Source organism: Zonotrichia leucophrys, chromosome 1 (assembly GCF_028769735.1).
Source record: "Zonotrichia leucophrys gambelii isolate GWCS_2022_RI chromosome 1, RI_Zleu_2.0, whole genome shotgun sequence".
In the NCBI taxonomy this organism is placed as follows: domain Eukaryota; kingdom Metazoa; phylum Chordata; class Aves; order Passeriformes; family Passerellidae; genus Zonotrichia; species Zonotrichia leucophrys.
Genome location: NC_088169.1, coordinates 20,929,073 through 20,943,637, shown reverse-complemented (window position 1 = coordinate 20,943,637; position 14,565 = coordinate 20,929,073). Strand labels below are relative to the sequence as shown.

Here is a 14,565-nt window from a genome sequence, read left to right as displayed (position 1 = left end):
GATGTGCTGTGGGATATACTTTGTGAAATACCTTGCTAGTTTTGTACCTTCAGTTGTCTTCTGACAGGCCTTTTTTCTTCCCCCCTTGAGAGAGAGAAAGCATTCCCTCATCATTCAGTATTCATTATTCTTTTCATCTTAACACGTGTTTTGGTTTAGGACCGTTTGCTTCAGTAGTGCTTCTTGGATGCTGGTTGCCATCATCTGCCTCTTCAGACCAAGGCAGTGGACAGCTCTGCTTCTTTGTAGTGGCTTGTATGCTGTGCCTCTTCATGGCATGACTGTTAGGGTGCAGCCATCATGGTTCTTTAGAGGGTTCTTTATTCTCTGCATTTATCTTTTAAGATTTCCGAGTACTTTCATAAAGCTCTCATATAACATCTTTGGAATACGTGTCATTGTCGCTATCTGATAAATAGTGTGTGCTGTACTGACTCAGTAGTGAAAGCAGATAGAGAGTTCATCAGAAAAATTAGACAGGGGTGAAACAATTGCCCTGGTATTGCATGTCCAAACTGTGGTGCTGTGTGGTCAGTGTCTCTTGAGTATTCCAATAGTAAAACTAATTTAAGGGCTTAAGTGGTCCTGGACCCTCTGAAGAAAAAAAAGGATATGGGACTCTGATGAGGATTGAGAGAAGTAACAGAAGGGAGACATCTCTGTCAAATGAAGTCCTGAGTCAAGTTGTAGTCCACAGAGAACTCAGTTTTAATTCTAACTTGGCTAAGCTTGGTTGGCTTAATGGTTGTCTAAACACAGGTATCTTGTGAGACCTTAGATAGCCCAGCATATCCCACTTGGCTTCCACCTGTCTTCTCTTAGGGGAGCTGATGCCTTTGTACCTTTAAAGTTTCTGAAATAATAGAAGACACTCATCATGCATTAGTTAGTGCTTATCAATGTGGATTAAAATGTGACATTAGACGGCAAATTTTTTCCTGAATTTCCAGCAGTCTTGGAAACCCCATTCTAAATTCATAGCATTGTGTTGTCTCAAGCAGAACTATACTGGATAGAAGAAACTACCCTTTATTTGTGGATTATTTCAGAAGTGCCTTTGAATCCAAGTGTGCCACGTGCCAGAAAAATACACAATCAAAACATAGTTTCAGCACATGAAGTTCATAGCTTAAAAAGTATTGGCAAGAGCTGTGCCTATAAACAGGATTTTGTCATATGCAAAGACAGTATTTCCCAATTGCTTTAAGCCACATAATTATCTGTTTCAAGCCAGGTCAGGTCCTTGATCCAGTTTTCTGTGGGGCTGTACAATTCCTACTGCTGGTATGCTGGAAGGAGCAGGAAGACAAAGCTCAAAGTGTCTAAGAAGGAGACTGCCTCTTCTGGCAGAGTATCTGCACATGGTCACTTTAAAGGGACTGCAAAACTGTGGCCTTGATTTTCAGTGTTTGTTTTTGTAGGGAGAGGACTTTTATTGTAGAGTCATACTCAGGTATGAAGGCCTTTTTCCAGTGTAGCTTGTAGTTCTTGAGAAGGAATTTAAATTAAATCAGAAACAGCCACTCCATTTGCTCTCCTTTGCCAGTGAGTTAGTGCAGGACATATCATTGGTTACATAACCATGCTTATGTTTTATGGTGAAACTTTTGCACAGAGGTCAGGTCTTTAACAAATGATACATTTTTCAAATGTTGGCTAATGCATTTTTGCAAAGCTTATCTAGTCTGGGATTTTGAAGTTGGAGCGTCTCGTGGCACTGTTTGGATTGGCCTGAAGTGTTCTCAAGAAACTGTAAATCAGACAGATAAAAATCAAACACACTGAGTTTATTGAAATCACTTTCATTTATTGAGATACAACATTGGCTATCTCTCTATCCAGATTTAGTCAAGTCTTGAGTATGGGGCAAATGAAGAAAGTTATTTGGAGTTGTTTTTTATGGCAACCAAAAATGTTATTCTTCCGATAGACATCTATACATAATGATTCATTTTTGTAAATGCTCACTGACTCCACTGGCAGGCTCCAGGTTAATGTGTGTGTATGTGTATATGGTTTAACCTTCATGCAAGAGCTCACATTACTGTTACCTCTCTCTGATTTGTTGGAATAGCCTGTTGTAGTATTGCTCGGGGGACTGGAGGTGTCCAGGCTGGGGATGAGACCTGGGAGGTTTTTGCCCAGCTTATTCTTTACATGGCCTTTAATATTTCAGTCTTGAGTGTGTATGCCCCAAGCTAATGGGGTCAGAAGGAAACAGAGAGGTACTTGTCCATTGAGGTAGAAAGTACTTTGTGCCAGTGTGGAGATCCACATTGCCACCCCCACTGCAGTAAGTGGTGCTGGGGTGGCTGTGGCCACTGGGAAAGTGCAAGACAGAGAGTGGAGCTGCTCCTGCATTCACTGATGAGTGCTCAGCCTCTTGTCTCTCTACACAGATCCCCTCTGGGAATGCTGAGCCCTCTGCTAAATGAGAGCTTCTCAAAAATGTGAAGGACTGGTTTGTGTAATGAAGCAATTCCTTCTTTTCAGTCAGAAGCCCACATTGGTTTTCTGCCTCCTGCCATTTAGATAGGAAAGCTCCTACAGCAAAATACTAAAAACAAATGCAGTAGAAAAGACTCGTGTTAGACTCCTGTACTGGACTCACCCTTGCTGAATACTACTTTGTAGCAATAACATGACTCTTAATTGCACTTCCTTTGCAGCTGGGGTTAAGTGACTGGTGTGAGTTGCCTGGCAGTGGAAGCTGTAATGTGCCATGCTGGGGTGGGGAATGTGCATGAGCTTTCCCAGTTGTGTTGTCTCAGAAAGGCTCCTGCAACTGGGGTAATTGTGGCATTGTATTATGGGGTAGGGGAGCTTTGGGTTTGAAGATAGCTAAGAGTTTAATGTTTTTCATGTTGGCTGGTTTGTTATCTAGAATGAAAATAGTAATTAAGTCAATTGTCATTTTTTCAGATGATTTAAAACTATTCTGTCTCTCACTTTGTGGCATTTGGTTATAAATGATGAGTTCCTTTCAGTGGTATGTTATCTTTGCATAATCCTATGGGCCTCATTTCCAAACCAGCTGTATTGTGGGCAGATTATTACATAATGCAATGACAAATAACAAGCAGCTTAGTGGACTTCTCAGTATTGATAATAATGTAACACCTTTGCAGGTTCTTGCCACTCTGTTCTCCTGGGGCTTGAAGCTCGTTTTCTTTTCCTCCTTTCTGAACAGTAAGCTTACATCTCTCCAAAAAAATGTGATGAGCATGTTTTGCATGAAGATGCACTCACACTGAATGCAGTTTAGCTTCAGTGTTGAATGTAGCCACCACCTCTCCTCAGACCCATTTTGTGTGGCGCTGCAAAATTTTTTATTGATTTTGTGGAAGCTGTATGAAGTTGTGTGTAATCTCTGAATTTTTTCTCCATGTTTCCAAATATGGCATCTCTAAATTTCTCTCTGCTGTAGTTCTTTATGTCCTTTTGCTCAGTTTTGGAAAGTGACATGATTGCTAGAGCATTCATTATTTTTGAGCCAGACAAATAACAATATATATGCACCAATATATTGGTTAAATGTTTTGGATATGCAGATGTGTCAGATTGGTGGTGTTCTCTGTCCTGTTTGCTTCCACCAGCACTCCCAATCCCAATGTGCATGCCAAGTTCATGGAATACTTTGCAAACTGGCTGAGGTAATGCATGTAATTGCTGTCTTTGCAACATTTTGTGTCATACCCTTGATTTTTCTGTGCACCTGAGAGCATCTCTTGCACTGGCTTTTGTTGTGGCTTATGGATGTGAAGATGAATTGGGAGGCCTGAAGAGCTTCTTTACGGGTTAACAAGGAGAAAATTGTGCTGTTCATGGGTTATCTAGACATGAAAAATATTGGTTTAAACACAGTATTTCATATGTAAGGCCTGCAGTCTTCATTTGGTAAATATTTCCATTAAAATTAGTGGATCTATTTACAGGCCTGGTTCTGCTTACGTTGAACTCACTAGGGAAAATGAGCTTACTCTTGAGATGCCATGTAACCAAACCTGAATAGTGTTGGTCTTTCAGGCCTTTTGTATAATTTTCTACTTCACAAAACTGTCCTTCATCTACTGTTAAAGGAGGAGTCAATAAATACTGTTTTGTAAATCAGAATTGACTCTGAATTTGCCAGACAACTTGAAGTTGTCTGAACCAGCTACTCTTAGGTGAGAGCAATATAAAGAGACTTGAATGTCAACAACACTAATCTCCTCATTCATGTTAAATTTAAAATTTACTGGTTAAAGTTGAATTTTAAGGTTTAACACTTCGCATGAGAGAGAAAGACTGTGTATGTGACTTCTCAGGAATCCACATCTAATCAGTCATCTTTCCATAATACTTCAATTTAAATATTTGTTTTAATTTAATTAAAATAGAAATGCAGTGCGTAAATTTTTTTCTTCTTGAATTTACAACAGACTTAAATAGTTATTTCATGTATGTGCTTTTATCTCAAATTTTGTATTCCTGCACACTGGTGTTAACTGCCTATAGACAATCTCAAAACTGGTACAGTGATGTTAATAAAGTGTTTACATTGAAAAATTCAACTAAACTTTATTTTACAAGTGGGCTGGGAAAGATGCCTCTTTCAGAGTCACATCAAAAGAAGGCTTGGGCAGTGCATCACTCCAGGATTACTATTTAAAAATACAGAGACCAGCACTGTCAGTAGCATAATTTACATTAGTAACTCTGAAGCCTTTGACTTCTTTGTTGCAGCTTGTTTTCTAAGCTCATAATGTCTCTTCAGCCTCCTTTAAAGCAGAGGGCAAACCAGTCTCCTCTCAGGGCTCCAGAGGTACTTTCTCCTGCCTTCTGCTCCTTCCCCACTTTGTCTTTATCTGGTGAGCACAAATGTTCTACGTGTTGTGTGGCAAAGGACAAGCCTGGAACTGCAAAAGGCTGTTTCCTCACTAGAGAGAGTGTGAAACTGGAATAAACCCAAAACCAGTTAGGATAAGATAAGGCCTTTTTGGCCATTGTTTGTCATTTGTGCTGACAGGGCAAAAGAAGTTCAACCTTAAAATAAGTCTGACCAGAAAATAAATTTCTAAATATTCTTTTCTGCCTTAATTCAGGAGATAGTGACTTTTCCCAATTTTTTAGCTTCAGCAAACATTTTGTTTGCTGTCATTTCATTTTTCAGCAGACACACAAAAATTCAACCTCCAGATTGATAATCAAAGTTCCTGGTATTCAGTTCACATTTTAAAATGTTATTGTAGTATTGTTGCACCTAGGTAAGAAAGCGTGTTTCACACACTTTGTTACTGACTTTGGAGCAATAAGAGAATTATATTTTAGTATTAGAATTAAACAAAACTGGAGACAGTTTTGTTTTCTACCAGCATTTGGCTGTTTGGCTGTGCATTTAACTAAGCTGTGCACAGTGCCTCGGGTTACCCAGAGGTTGTGTCACGTCCTGTGGCGCTCCATACCCTAATTTAGCCTGACATTATGTTTTGACTCATCACGTTAGATTAAGTACACCATGTGTGCCCATACATGAGAGGATGTTTTTGTGCTGTACAGTTACCATAGACTGGAGGAGTTGGTGTTCAGTGTTGGATGTGATCTCAGTGTTCAAGCTTCCTGGGTTGGTGCATTGGCCTTGCACCGAAGGAAATAAATCAGGAGCATACTAAAAGCATGTTCTTTTCTCTAGGCAAGCTGACACAGGGGCCCTGAGGGAAAGCCCACAAGGGAAGAGTGATCAACTGGACCAGAATTTAGGCCACAAGTCGAAGTCTTCTGTCAGACCTTTGCACGTGCAAGAACCTCCAGTTCTGCCTCCCGAGAGTCGGGGCAGGTCTGGGACATTGCCTAGCGACTACCGGTACTCTCAGGAAAATGTGAATGAGAAGAGCAAGGATTGTAGCGTGCCTCACCTGCCCTGCTCTGAGCCACAGACCTCTAAAGAGAACCACTCCTGTCAGTCCTGGGGCAAAGGAGAGGAAAACCATAGAACAGAGCCAGTGCCGCTGAACAAGAAGCGTGGACCTGCTCCTCAGAGGCCACCACCACCTAAAAGAGACAAATACAGGCGACCAGATATTTCTGCACCGCCGCTCGGCGCCTCTTCTGAATCCCTGCTGGTAGCACCTGGCCGGCCCTTCCTGTCCTCATCCCCCAGCTCCAGCCAGGTCTTTGCCAGTCAGTCCTCTCTCTGTCAGAGCCCTGCAGCTTTCAATGGAAAACTGAAGAGTGCTAATCCACAGCAGCTCCAGCAAGTGTCATCCACAGAGAATGTTTGTCAGCACTTAGAAGAAAAAACACACCTTACGTCGGAGTCTTCCAAGTATCAGTATCTTCAAAAACCTGGCATGGAGTCATCAAGGTCCCCTTCTCCCCAGTTTGCACCACAGAAGCTCACTGATAAACCTCCTGTGTCCCTACAGGATGAGAACCCAGCCAGGTACTAGATGTAACTCCTTTACTATTTTATTAACACTTCTTGCCCACTTAGACCTTATTATTGATTGTCTCTTCATTTTCTTTACACATTCTTCAAGTTCATTAAGCATTGAGCCATTGCACCATATTTTAGAGACCACAGACTTGTGTGAAATTCCTTTTGGTACCATTAATGTCCTTCAGCTGGTCTGTGGTTTCTTTTAGTTGACTTTGTGCTGCCCAGGTGTTACACCTGGTAGTTAGTAGAAAATGAAAGGGGAGGGTTCTAAGGGATTTTCCTCTGAATGTACAGGCAAAGTCAGAAAAGTCCCTGTCATCATTTCCCCTACCTGAGTCTGTATATAAACATGAATCAGTGTAGGGAGGGACAAAGCAGATGTGGGAAGGGAAGCTGGATGCTTTGTGAGAACATCTGTTTTGAAAACACACAGAGTAATATACACTTGCCAAATCATGACTGGTTTTATGTTGCTTTTACAGTGAAATGTGGCACTTCAGGTTGTCTGTGGAGGGGTCCTCAGCACTTAATGTTGACAAGGACTGAACACTCAGCAGGAGATTGTCAGTCATTTCCCAGGGTAGATAAACTCAGAATTAGACAACTGACTGCAATTAATGGATTGCTGCGTCTGTCATATGCTGCTAACATCATAAAATGTTATTTTCCCACAAGATAACAAACTCTTCCAGGAAGCTCAGGAATCTTGGTTTTCATAAATCCTTCAGCACTATAATTCATGGTTAAAGAATGAAAACAAAACCTCTAAATTCTTGCAGAGGTTGCTTCTCTGAGCAAAAGCAGTTGGCATGGCTTTTCTCTACTCTAATGTAAATGGTTGAACAAACTCAGGCTGTTTTCCATTTTGCCTCATGACATGAAAACATGAATCACTTTTTTTCCTAAATAAGCCTTAATGTTTTTCCTCTCACAACTGGAGGAAAAAATGAGGTTTCATTCTGCTGTGTTTTAACATGAAGTAATAATATAATTTACAATGAAAAGTGCAATATGTCATATGAACCCTAGAATCCATGTGCTGAGGTATATGACAATAATGACTTCCTTAATATTTTGCTTTGACTTCCTTAATGTATTACTTTATGAACAGATACGAAGGATGTGTAGAAAGGCAATTGTATTTGTTCTTCCTTTTTGCTAAGCTTTAATATTGAAATGAGCACTGAGGTGTGCCTAATTATATGCCCATATCTGAAAAATGAAATACTTACCCTGAGAATCTTTTGCTAACATTTAAAATTCTTAGGCCCAGACAGCTCTTGTTTGCACACAATGTATTGTCCCCAGTTAATAATTAAATTACTCACTAAAACAGGTTTGGCCAAAAAGGACAAGTGTGGTGGCCATACCTCAGAACTTTTGATATGATGTTTATTTCATATGAATAAAATATGTAAAGTAGGTTTATCTTAATACATAGTTAATCAGATTTGGCTTATTATTTCTATTGGCTCCTTGTGTAGGAGTGTTTGGACATGCCACTTTGCATGCTGGGGCAGCTAATGTTTGATGGTGTTAGCTTATAGCTTTTGTACTCTTTTAAGAGAAGTGTCTTGTTCATCAGCAGGCCAAGGTGAGTGTGTGTGCAGGGTTTCCCGCAGAGATTTAGGTAGAGAAATGTGTGTGGGGCAAGCACACACACACTACTGTGTGCTGTACTGATGGTGCACTGTACCCTGCTGGTGCACACAGCTCAGCTATTGCCAGAAACAGCTGTTAAGCAGCAGCAAAGCTGAAAAGAGTGTATCAATAGATTTCCACTAAACCTAAGCTCAAGTCAAGGAGGGACTCTTTGTGGTTGGGTTAAGCTTTGGAATGTCCACAATCAGAGTTGCTGCAAGTCAAAATTTCATGCTGCCTTTCCACAAATGGCAAAGCTTCAGAAATCAGCAGGGTAGTGGTTGCAGAAACAGAATTTTTGAAGCACCTGGTGTTGAACTGTCTTTGCTTTTACTGAGAGCAGTCGATTTAATGATGCCTTAAATTTTTGGAAACTCTTTGACTAGGCTGAGAGGAATGTACTCAAAGTCTCAAAACAGATGCTGGGCATTTTAGATGAGGAATTGCACTCAGCTCACTTCTTTTCTAGTTGCCCCCCATACATGCATTCATCTTATATTTCCCCCAAATTCCAAAATATGTTCCTCTTCACATTCTAATGGAGCTTCAAATGTGTGGGCTTTAATTAAAATAAGCGAAAGAAAGGGTTGGGGGTGGTGGCTGGGCACTGCCCAGCTCTGCTGCAGTCAGAAGGAGAGTCCCAGTCTGCAGCTGGGTCTAAGCAGTGGGCACAGAAGTGAGCTCTTCAAAGTGACAGTCCCCTTGAATGAGAACAGCCTGATGGAATGGAGTGGGGACGTTCAGCATGGGCTGGAAACCTGCCCCAGGAGCTGGATCAGTACGTCACAGCATATCCACAAAGCACTTGTGGAAAGTAAATACCTACTGAGGGGCTGCACATTCATTCAGAGGCAAATATACATTTAAAATGCAAGATACAAAAAATGTCAAGTCAAATAGATTCTGCTGTTACCAACAGTAGAAAAGTATATGCTTATATTTTAGGGAAAGTGACACACCCACACTTAGAGGGAAAGAGCTGTAGTGTGTCTTGGTCACTTATATGAAAGGCAGCAAGCTACCCAGCCAGATGAAACCAGATATTTTAGCTAGTAGGCAATGTTCCTTTCCTTGCTGTAGAGATTCCAAACCCACATTATGACAATAATTTTAAACTTTTTGTAAACTCAGAACCATTAAACTAGACTTCAGTTTCTTATATGATTTACATACACTACAGATGTTTCTGTAATGTTATTTAACATGTTATTGTCCAGCTTAAAAATCTAAGGTAGCATTGCTTTAAATACCTTTCCTTACTGAATGGCTAAGGTGGCCCTTTGTGCTGTGCAGTACAGAGCTTCTGCTACAGGCTTCTCTTAAAAAGAATATCCAGAATTGTGTGTTATCCTCTTCAATGACTGCTTTCTCTTCTTTAGGTGGAAATCTAGAACACTATGATAGGATCTATTTATTAAGCTTCTATGTCATATGTGAAACTTTATAAGTGAAGATTTTTTTAAACCATGTAATTAAGTTTTGAATGATTTCCAGATTTCCCATGTGTGATTCTTTTTAATTCTTGTAGCTCAGCAAAAACCTAGCCTGTGGGATGCTCCCATCTGGTCTGTTGTCTCTTGCCTTGGAAGAGCTGAGAATTGATGTGAGGGCATCACAGAGTCCCCAGGCAGCTCAGCTGCCTGTCAGGCCAAGGGGAGAGGCCGCTGTTGGATCTGTGTGAGGCACTGAGGGTGGGCTGAGGGCGTTTTCCACTGTGCCTGTGGCAGCAAATGGGTAAAAGGTGATTCAGTAGTGCTGCCTGAAATCTGGGGCCTGGCTGCTGAGATTGGACCCTCGTGTTCATGGAAACAAACAGAAGTGCTGTATCATGAGTATTGTACAGCTCTGATGTTAGGATCCCCTACAAATGAACTAATAATACTATTTAGTGGGCAGAAAAGAACATGTAGATTTAGGGCTTGAGATACAGTGCTAGGAGTAGTCCATTATCTCTCTCTTACCTCTCTTTTTGGGTTCCCCCTCTGATTTGCAGATATGAATTGAGATTTAAGGTTCTTCCATTTCTAAGAATGAATTTTATTTATTTTTCAGAATTGAAAGGGTTATAGACAACAATACTACAGTGAAAATGGTTCCCATCAAGATAGTTCATTCTGAGAGCAGTGCAGAGAAGGAGAGTCGGCAGAGCCTTGTCAGTACCATGGAGCCTCCTGCTTTACCCAGTGGCTTGGAAAAGGACCAGATTAAAACACTCAGCACTTCTGAGCAGTCCTATTCACGATTCTGTGCTTACACCAGGCAAGGTGTAGAGCCAGAGCCAGAAGCCAGAACCAAACCAGTTGACCCTCAACCAGCTGAAGAACCTGGGAGCAACTTGAAGGACAGCAGTGCTGCCACACAAGCATCCAGCTATGTAAAGGCCAAAGAAAAGACCTTAGAAGACTGGAAGTCAGAGGAACTCGCCAGAGAAATTGTGGGAAGAGATAAATCTCTAGCAGACATACTAGATCCTAATGTGAAAATAAAAACAACAATGGATCTGATGGTTGGTATATTCCCTAAAGATGAACATCTCCTAGAAGAGGCTCAGCAGCGCAGGAAGCTTCTGCCAAAAGTTCCCTCTCCAAAAATTTCAGAAGAGAAGTGAGTATTACCTTCTGTAAGCTGCTATGTCTTTGTAAGCTGCTATCCAGAGTGGGTCAGTATTCCATGGGGGCTGGAGGCGAGTCTTCCTTCTGTGGAGGTCTTTTCTGAGACTTCTGTGATAAAATAGTAGTCAAGCATATACTACTAATGATGCCATTAATGACAGAAACAAGTGTTGTACAATATGAAAGATTTCCAAGACATGGTTGAAAGCCAATTTTTGACAAGAATTAACTAACTTTTGCCATTTCATTGTGATTACATATTTTACCAAGATCATCCAGTCTAGTAACTGAATAGAAAAGGAACAATATTCTTGCCTTTTTATGTGCTGAAAATTTGTGATGACACCTTGAAGCAGGCATGAGACATTTCCTAGAAGTGAGTGAGATCAAAGAAAGAAAATAAATTCCATCCACATTGATGTTCTATTTTTTGTTTTCTTGATACAAATTATCTGAAAAGTTGTATCCTTCTCAAGAAGTTTGATTCCCTAATCAAAAAGTTAAATACTTACATTGTACTATCCAAATCCAAAAGGATACCGTCTATGACACTGAGATTTTTTGCATTTCTTTGTAAAATGTAACTTTTCATTTTGTTTCCAGATGCAGTATCTTTGATGCATTTCAGTTCTTGTAATGATGTATGATTGTCTGCGTGGTTTCAGTTTTAACTTTTGCTGAGCATGTACTGAACTCATACAGATTTTATTCTCAGACAGTGTTTATTTATCTTATTTATATAGGTAATGGTTTTCTCTTGAACCCTCTGCTTTGCTTGGGGAAATGATGGCTCTAAAACACTCTTCTTTCTTTCATTGATTAGGGTGTCAAGGCAGTTAATGAAAGTTTTGACTTTTTCCCAGGAAAGAGGAGCAGAGTGCACCATCTGCCATCTCCCTGACAACCAATTCTACTTACTACAGCACATCTGCACCAAAGGCAGAGCTGCTGATTAAAATGAAGGACATGCAGGAGCAGCAGCAACAGCAGCAGAGTGAGGATGATTCTGAAGATGAGCTGGATCATGATTTGTCAGAGAAGAAGGTAGAAGACATTTCTAAAAGTGTAGTGGGAGGCTCTGAGTGCTGTTCATTGCATTAACTGAATTTGTTTGATTAAACAGCCTCCAATATAAGGTCTTCTAGATGTGCAGGATCAGTTGGAAAAAATCAGCTTCTTTTGGTTCTGGGGGGTTTTGTGTTTGTGGGGATGAGTTAAGTGTATACCTGTGAATTTAGGTACTTCATATTAGGTGCTTCTTGCAACTTGTGTGTTTTGGAAAGTCTCAAAGGGAGAAGTCTTGAGGAGGTTTTTTAAAATACCATTTTCCATTTGAGGTCCTTCTCTTTTCTCAGTGTGTAAAAAGAAACAGGAGTGATTATGTATCCCACTGAAGCTGGTGGTGCTTTTAGATGTTCCAAATTTTTGAAATTTAGGTCCAGAATTTGGGTTTGTCTTGAGAGAGAAGGAGCATGCACACACCTTCTTTTTTATTTTTTTTCCTCCCACTTTGTTTTCATGAACAGCAGAATATTTCTCCTGCCTCCCAAATTAATAATGATTGTGGGAGATAATTAATTAGCCTGGTGGATTAATTGGAAGTTGCTTATCACAAGGGAGGGAAGCAGTCTTCTCATTCATCCCCATCCTTTGGTGTTTTATTTCTGAACAAAGGTCACCAAAATTCCTTAGATACTACAATGATGAGCTGACATTTGTGTGGTAGGAGAAAGTGTTGTCCTGCAGTAATATTATTGCATTCATCTCAACTTGGCACAAAGTATTTTAATAATTGTTCCCAGTATGGATAAGCTGGAGGAAATGTTCTGTTTGATCAGGTAGAGTGATGTAGTTTAACTCTGTTTACCTAAGCCAGTAATGCAGTGGTGTGCAAACCTTTTCTGTCCAAGTCAGCTCTCTGCTTAAAAATCAGCTGCCAGGGTGTACTTGATAATCCAGTCCCAAAGAAATGATTTTGAATTATTAGGACTGTATTTAGTTGCTAAGAATGAGAGATTTCCACCTGTGGTTCAGAGCAGGCATGGCTGGCACTGCATTTGAGGGGGCTGTTGTGTTTTCTGTTGCCTCTGTGTTGTTTGAGCCTCCCTCTGCATCACTCTTCAATGTGCTGTGCACTGCCAGGGCTTGGTGTGCAGCAGAGCCCTTCCCTCACCCTCTTGCCAGACAGCTGCTGAATCCAACAGCTGTGCTACTTAGACAAATTAGAGATTTCATTTCATTTTAAATAATTTGGTTTTATCTGGTGCCACATGTGATTGTCACATTCATGATTTTGCCAGAATTAGTTTCGTTCTCATTAATTACAGAATAGGAGGGAGGTAAAATTAAACCTTTCTTGTTTGCTCAACAAACTAAATACTAAAACTTTTATAAACAAGAGTGCCATTTACTTTTTTTTGGTTTATTAACAGGAAAATCATGTTTACCCTTTCCACACTTCTCCATCCATCCCCCAGCTTCAGTATATACCACTAATCACATGACACAGGAAGGTTTTCACCAAGGGCTTTTAGCAGAACCCTCCCATCTTCTCCTCTAAGTGTACATGTTGTAGCACACATGCCCTGCTGCTTGTTTCCCTCCCTGCTCTTCCACATGGAGATGGAGCACTCAGTCCAGTGGGCTTTCATCCTGGATCTTGTCAGAAAACATATAAAACTCTTTGTAAGTGGGTCAAGGTATCTTCATTAAATGGACACAAGATGCAGCTTGGTCCAGCTTCTCACATTTGGCAGCAGTTTAACAAGGGATCTGTTAGGGACCTGAACATTTCAGTGGCACACTTCATGACTTCAGTAGTTTTACATGGGCCATATGCCCAGAACCTGTTTCTTGATTCCTGGAAAATGGTAGTTCTGTTATGAGATATTTTAATTGCAGTCCACTGTGGAATGATTCCTGTATTTGTCATTCTCTGCTCTGCAAACCAGAAATGTGGGGTGATATTTTTCACTTTGGAAATAAGTATTGGATTTTCATATAGAGTTGTTAATTTTTTAATTTTGATTTTTTGAGCTAATCCTTGTATTCCCAGCTAGCCCAAATGGAATGTGTGTGTCTTGTGTACTGAGTTTAATGTAGGTTTACCACAATTATAAAATACTGATCAGATTTTGAAGATGCTATAAGAGTGGTTTTTGTAGTGAGGAAAATCCATTTATTGCTGTGTAGAAGTTTCCCCTTTGCCCTTAGGAAAATTTCAGCAACTGATGAAGAGTATAATTCATGTATACCAATTTTCATCTGGTTTGAGGCTTGAATTCCTTAGGAATGGGGTGGTGAGCTGAAAGCAGAGTGTAATTTACACAAAAGCATGCCAAGCAGTGAGCCACCTAAGCAGCACTCTGCTGAACCACCTTCTGTGTTGCTAGTCAGATCAGCAAGAATCACTTTATTGTTTTCTTGTGTACTGCTACAGCTATAAATTATTCATCTGCCAGCCTGAAGATGTAGACTGCAGCTCTTCTGGCTCAGTAGATACTGAACATAATACGGGTTTTCTGCTGTTTAGCAAAAGGATGTAGTGAGTTCACAGCTGCTGCATGCAGAGGCTGCTTCATCTGAGTCTGAAGCAATCAGTAATCATAATCCAATTCTTAATAGATATGACAGTCTTGGTATTTATGGCCTTCTCACCTGAAAAATTGGTGCTTTAGAGCTTAGCTTCAGCTGCAGGGATGTTACTGGGAAAATGGCTTCGTTCTTTTTTAAAAAAAGAACTGAGAGAGCTGATCTGGACTGGCAGACCAGATCAGTAAATGCTGAGCAGCTATGGCTTTTTTTTTTTTAATTAAACAAAGTTGCAGCATAGCTGCAGAAGTGAAAAAAACCCTGAGATAATAACATAGAGCACCACAGTATCCTGCTGTGTTT

At 40.4% G+C, this 14,565-nt stretch overlaps 1 protein-coding gene across 3 annotated transcripts in view; it reads left to right on the top strand.

Moving 5' to 3' along the window:
- Positions 1-14,565, top strand: part of SHROOM2 (shroom family member 2) — a 116,224-nt gene that overhangs the window by 93,058 nt on the left and 8,601 nt on the right. For all 3 annotated transcript variants that reach the window (XM_064708700.1, XM_064708709.1, XM_064708691.1), the window contains exons 6-8: positions 5,672-6,421; positions 10,112-10,663; positions 11,535-11,715. In XM_064708700.1, coding sequence (XP_064564770.1) covers positions 5,672-6,421; positions 10,112-10,663; positions 11,535-11,715 — 1,483 coding nt within the window. The remainder of the gene's footprint in view (positions 1-5,671; positions 6,422-10,111; positions 10,664-11,534; positions 11,716-14,565) is intronic.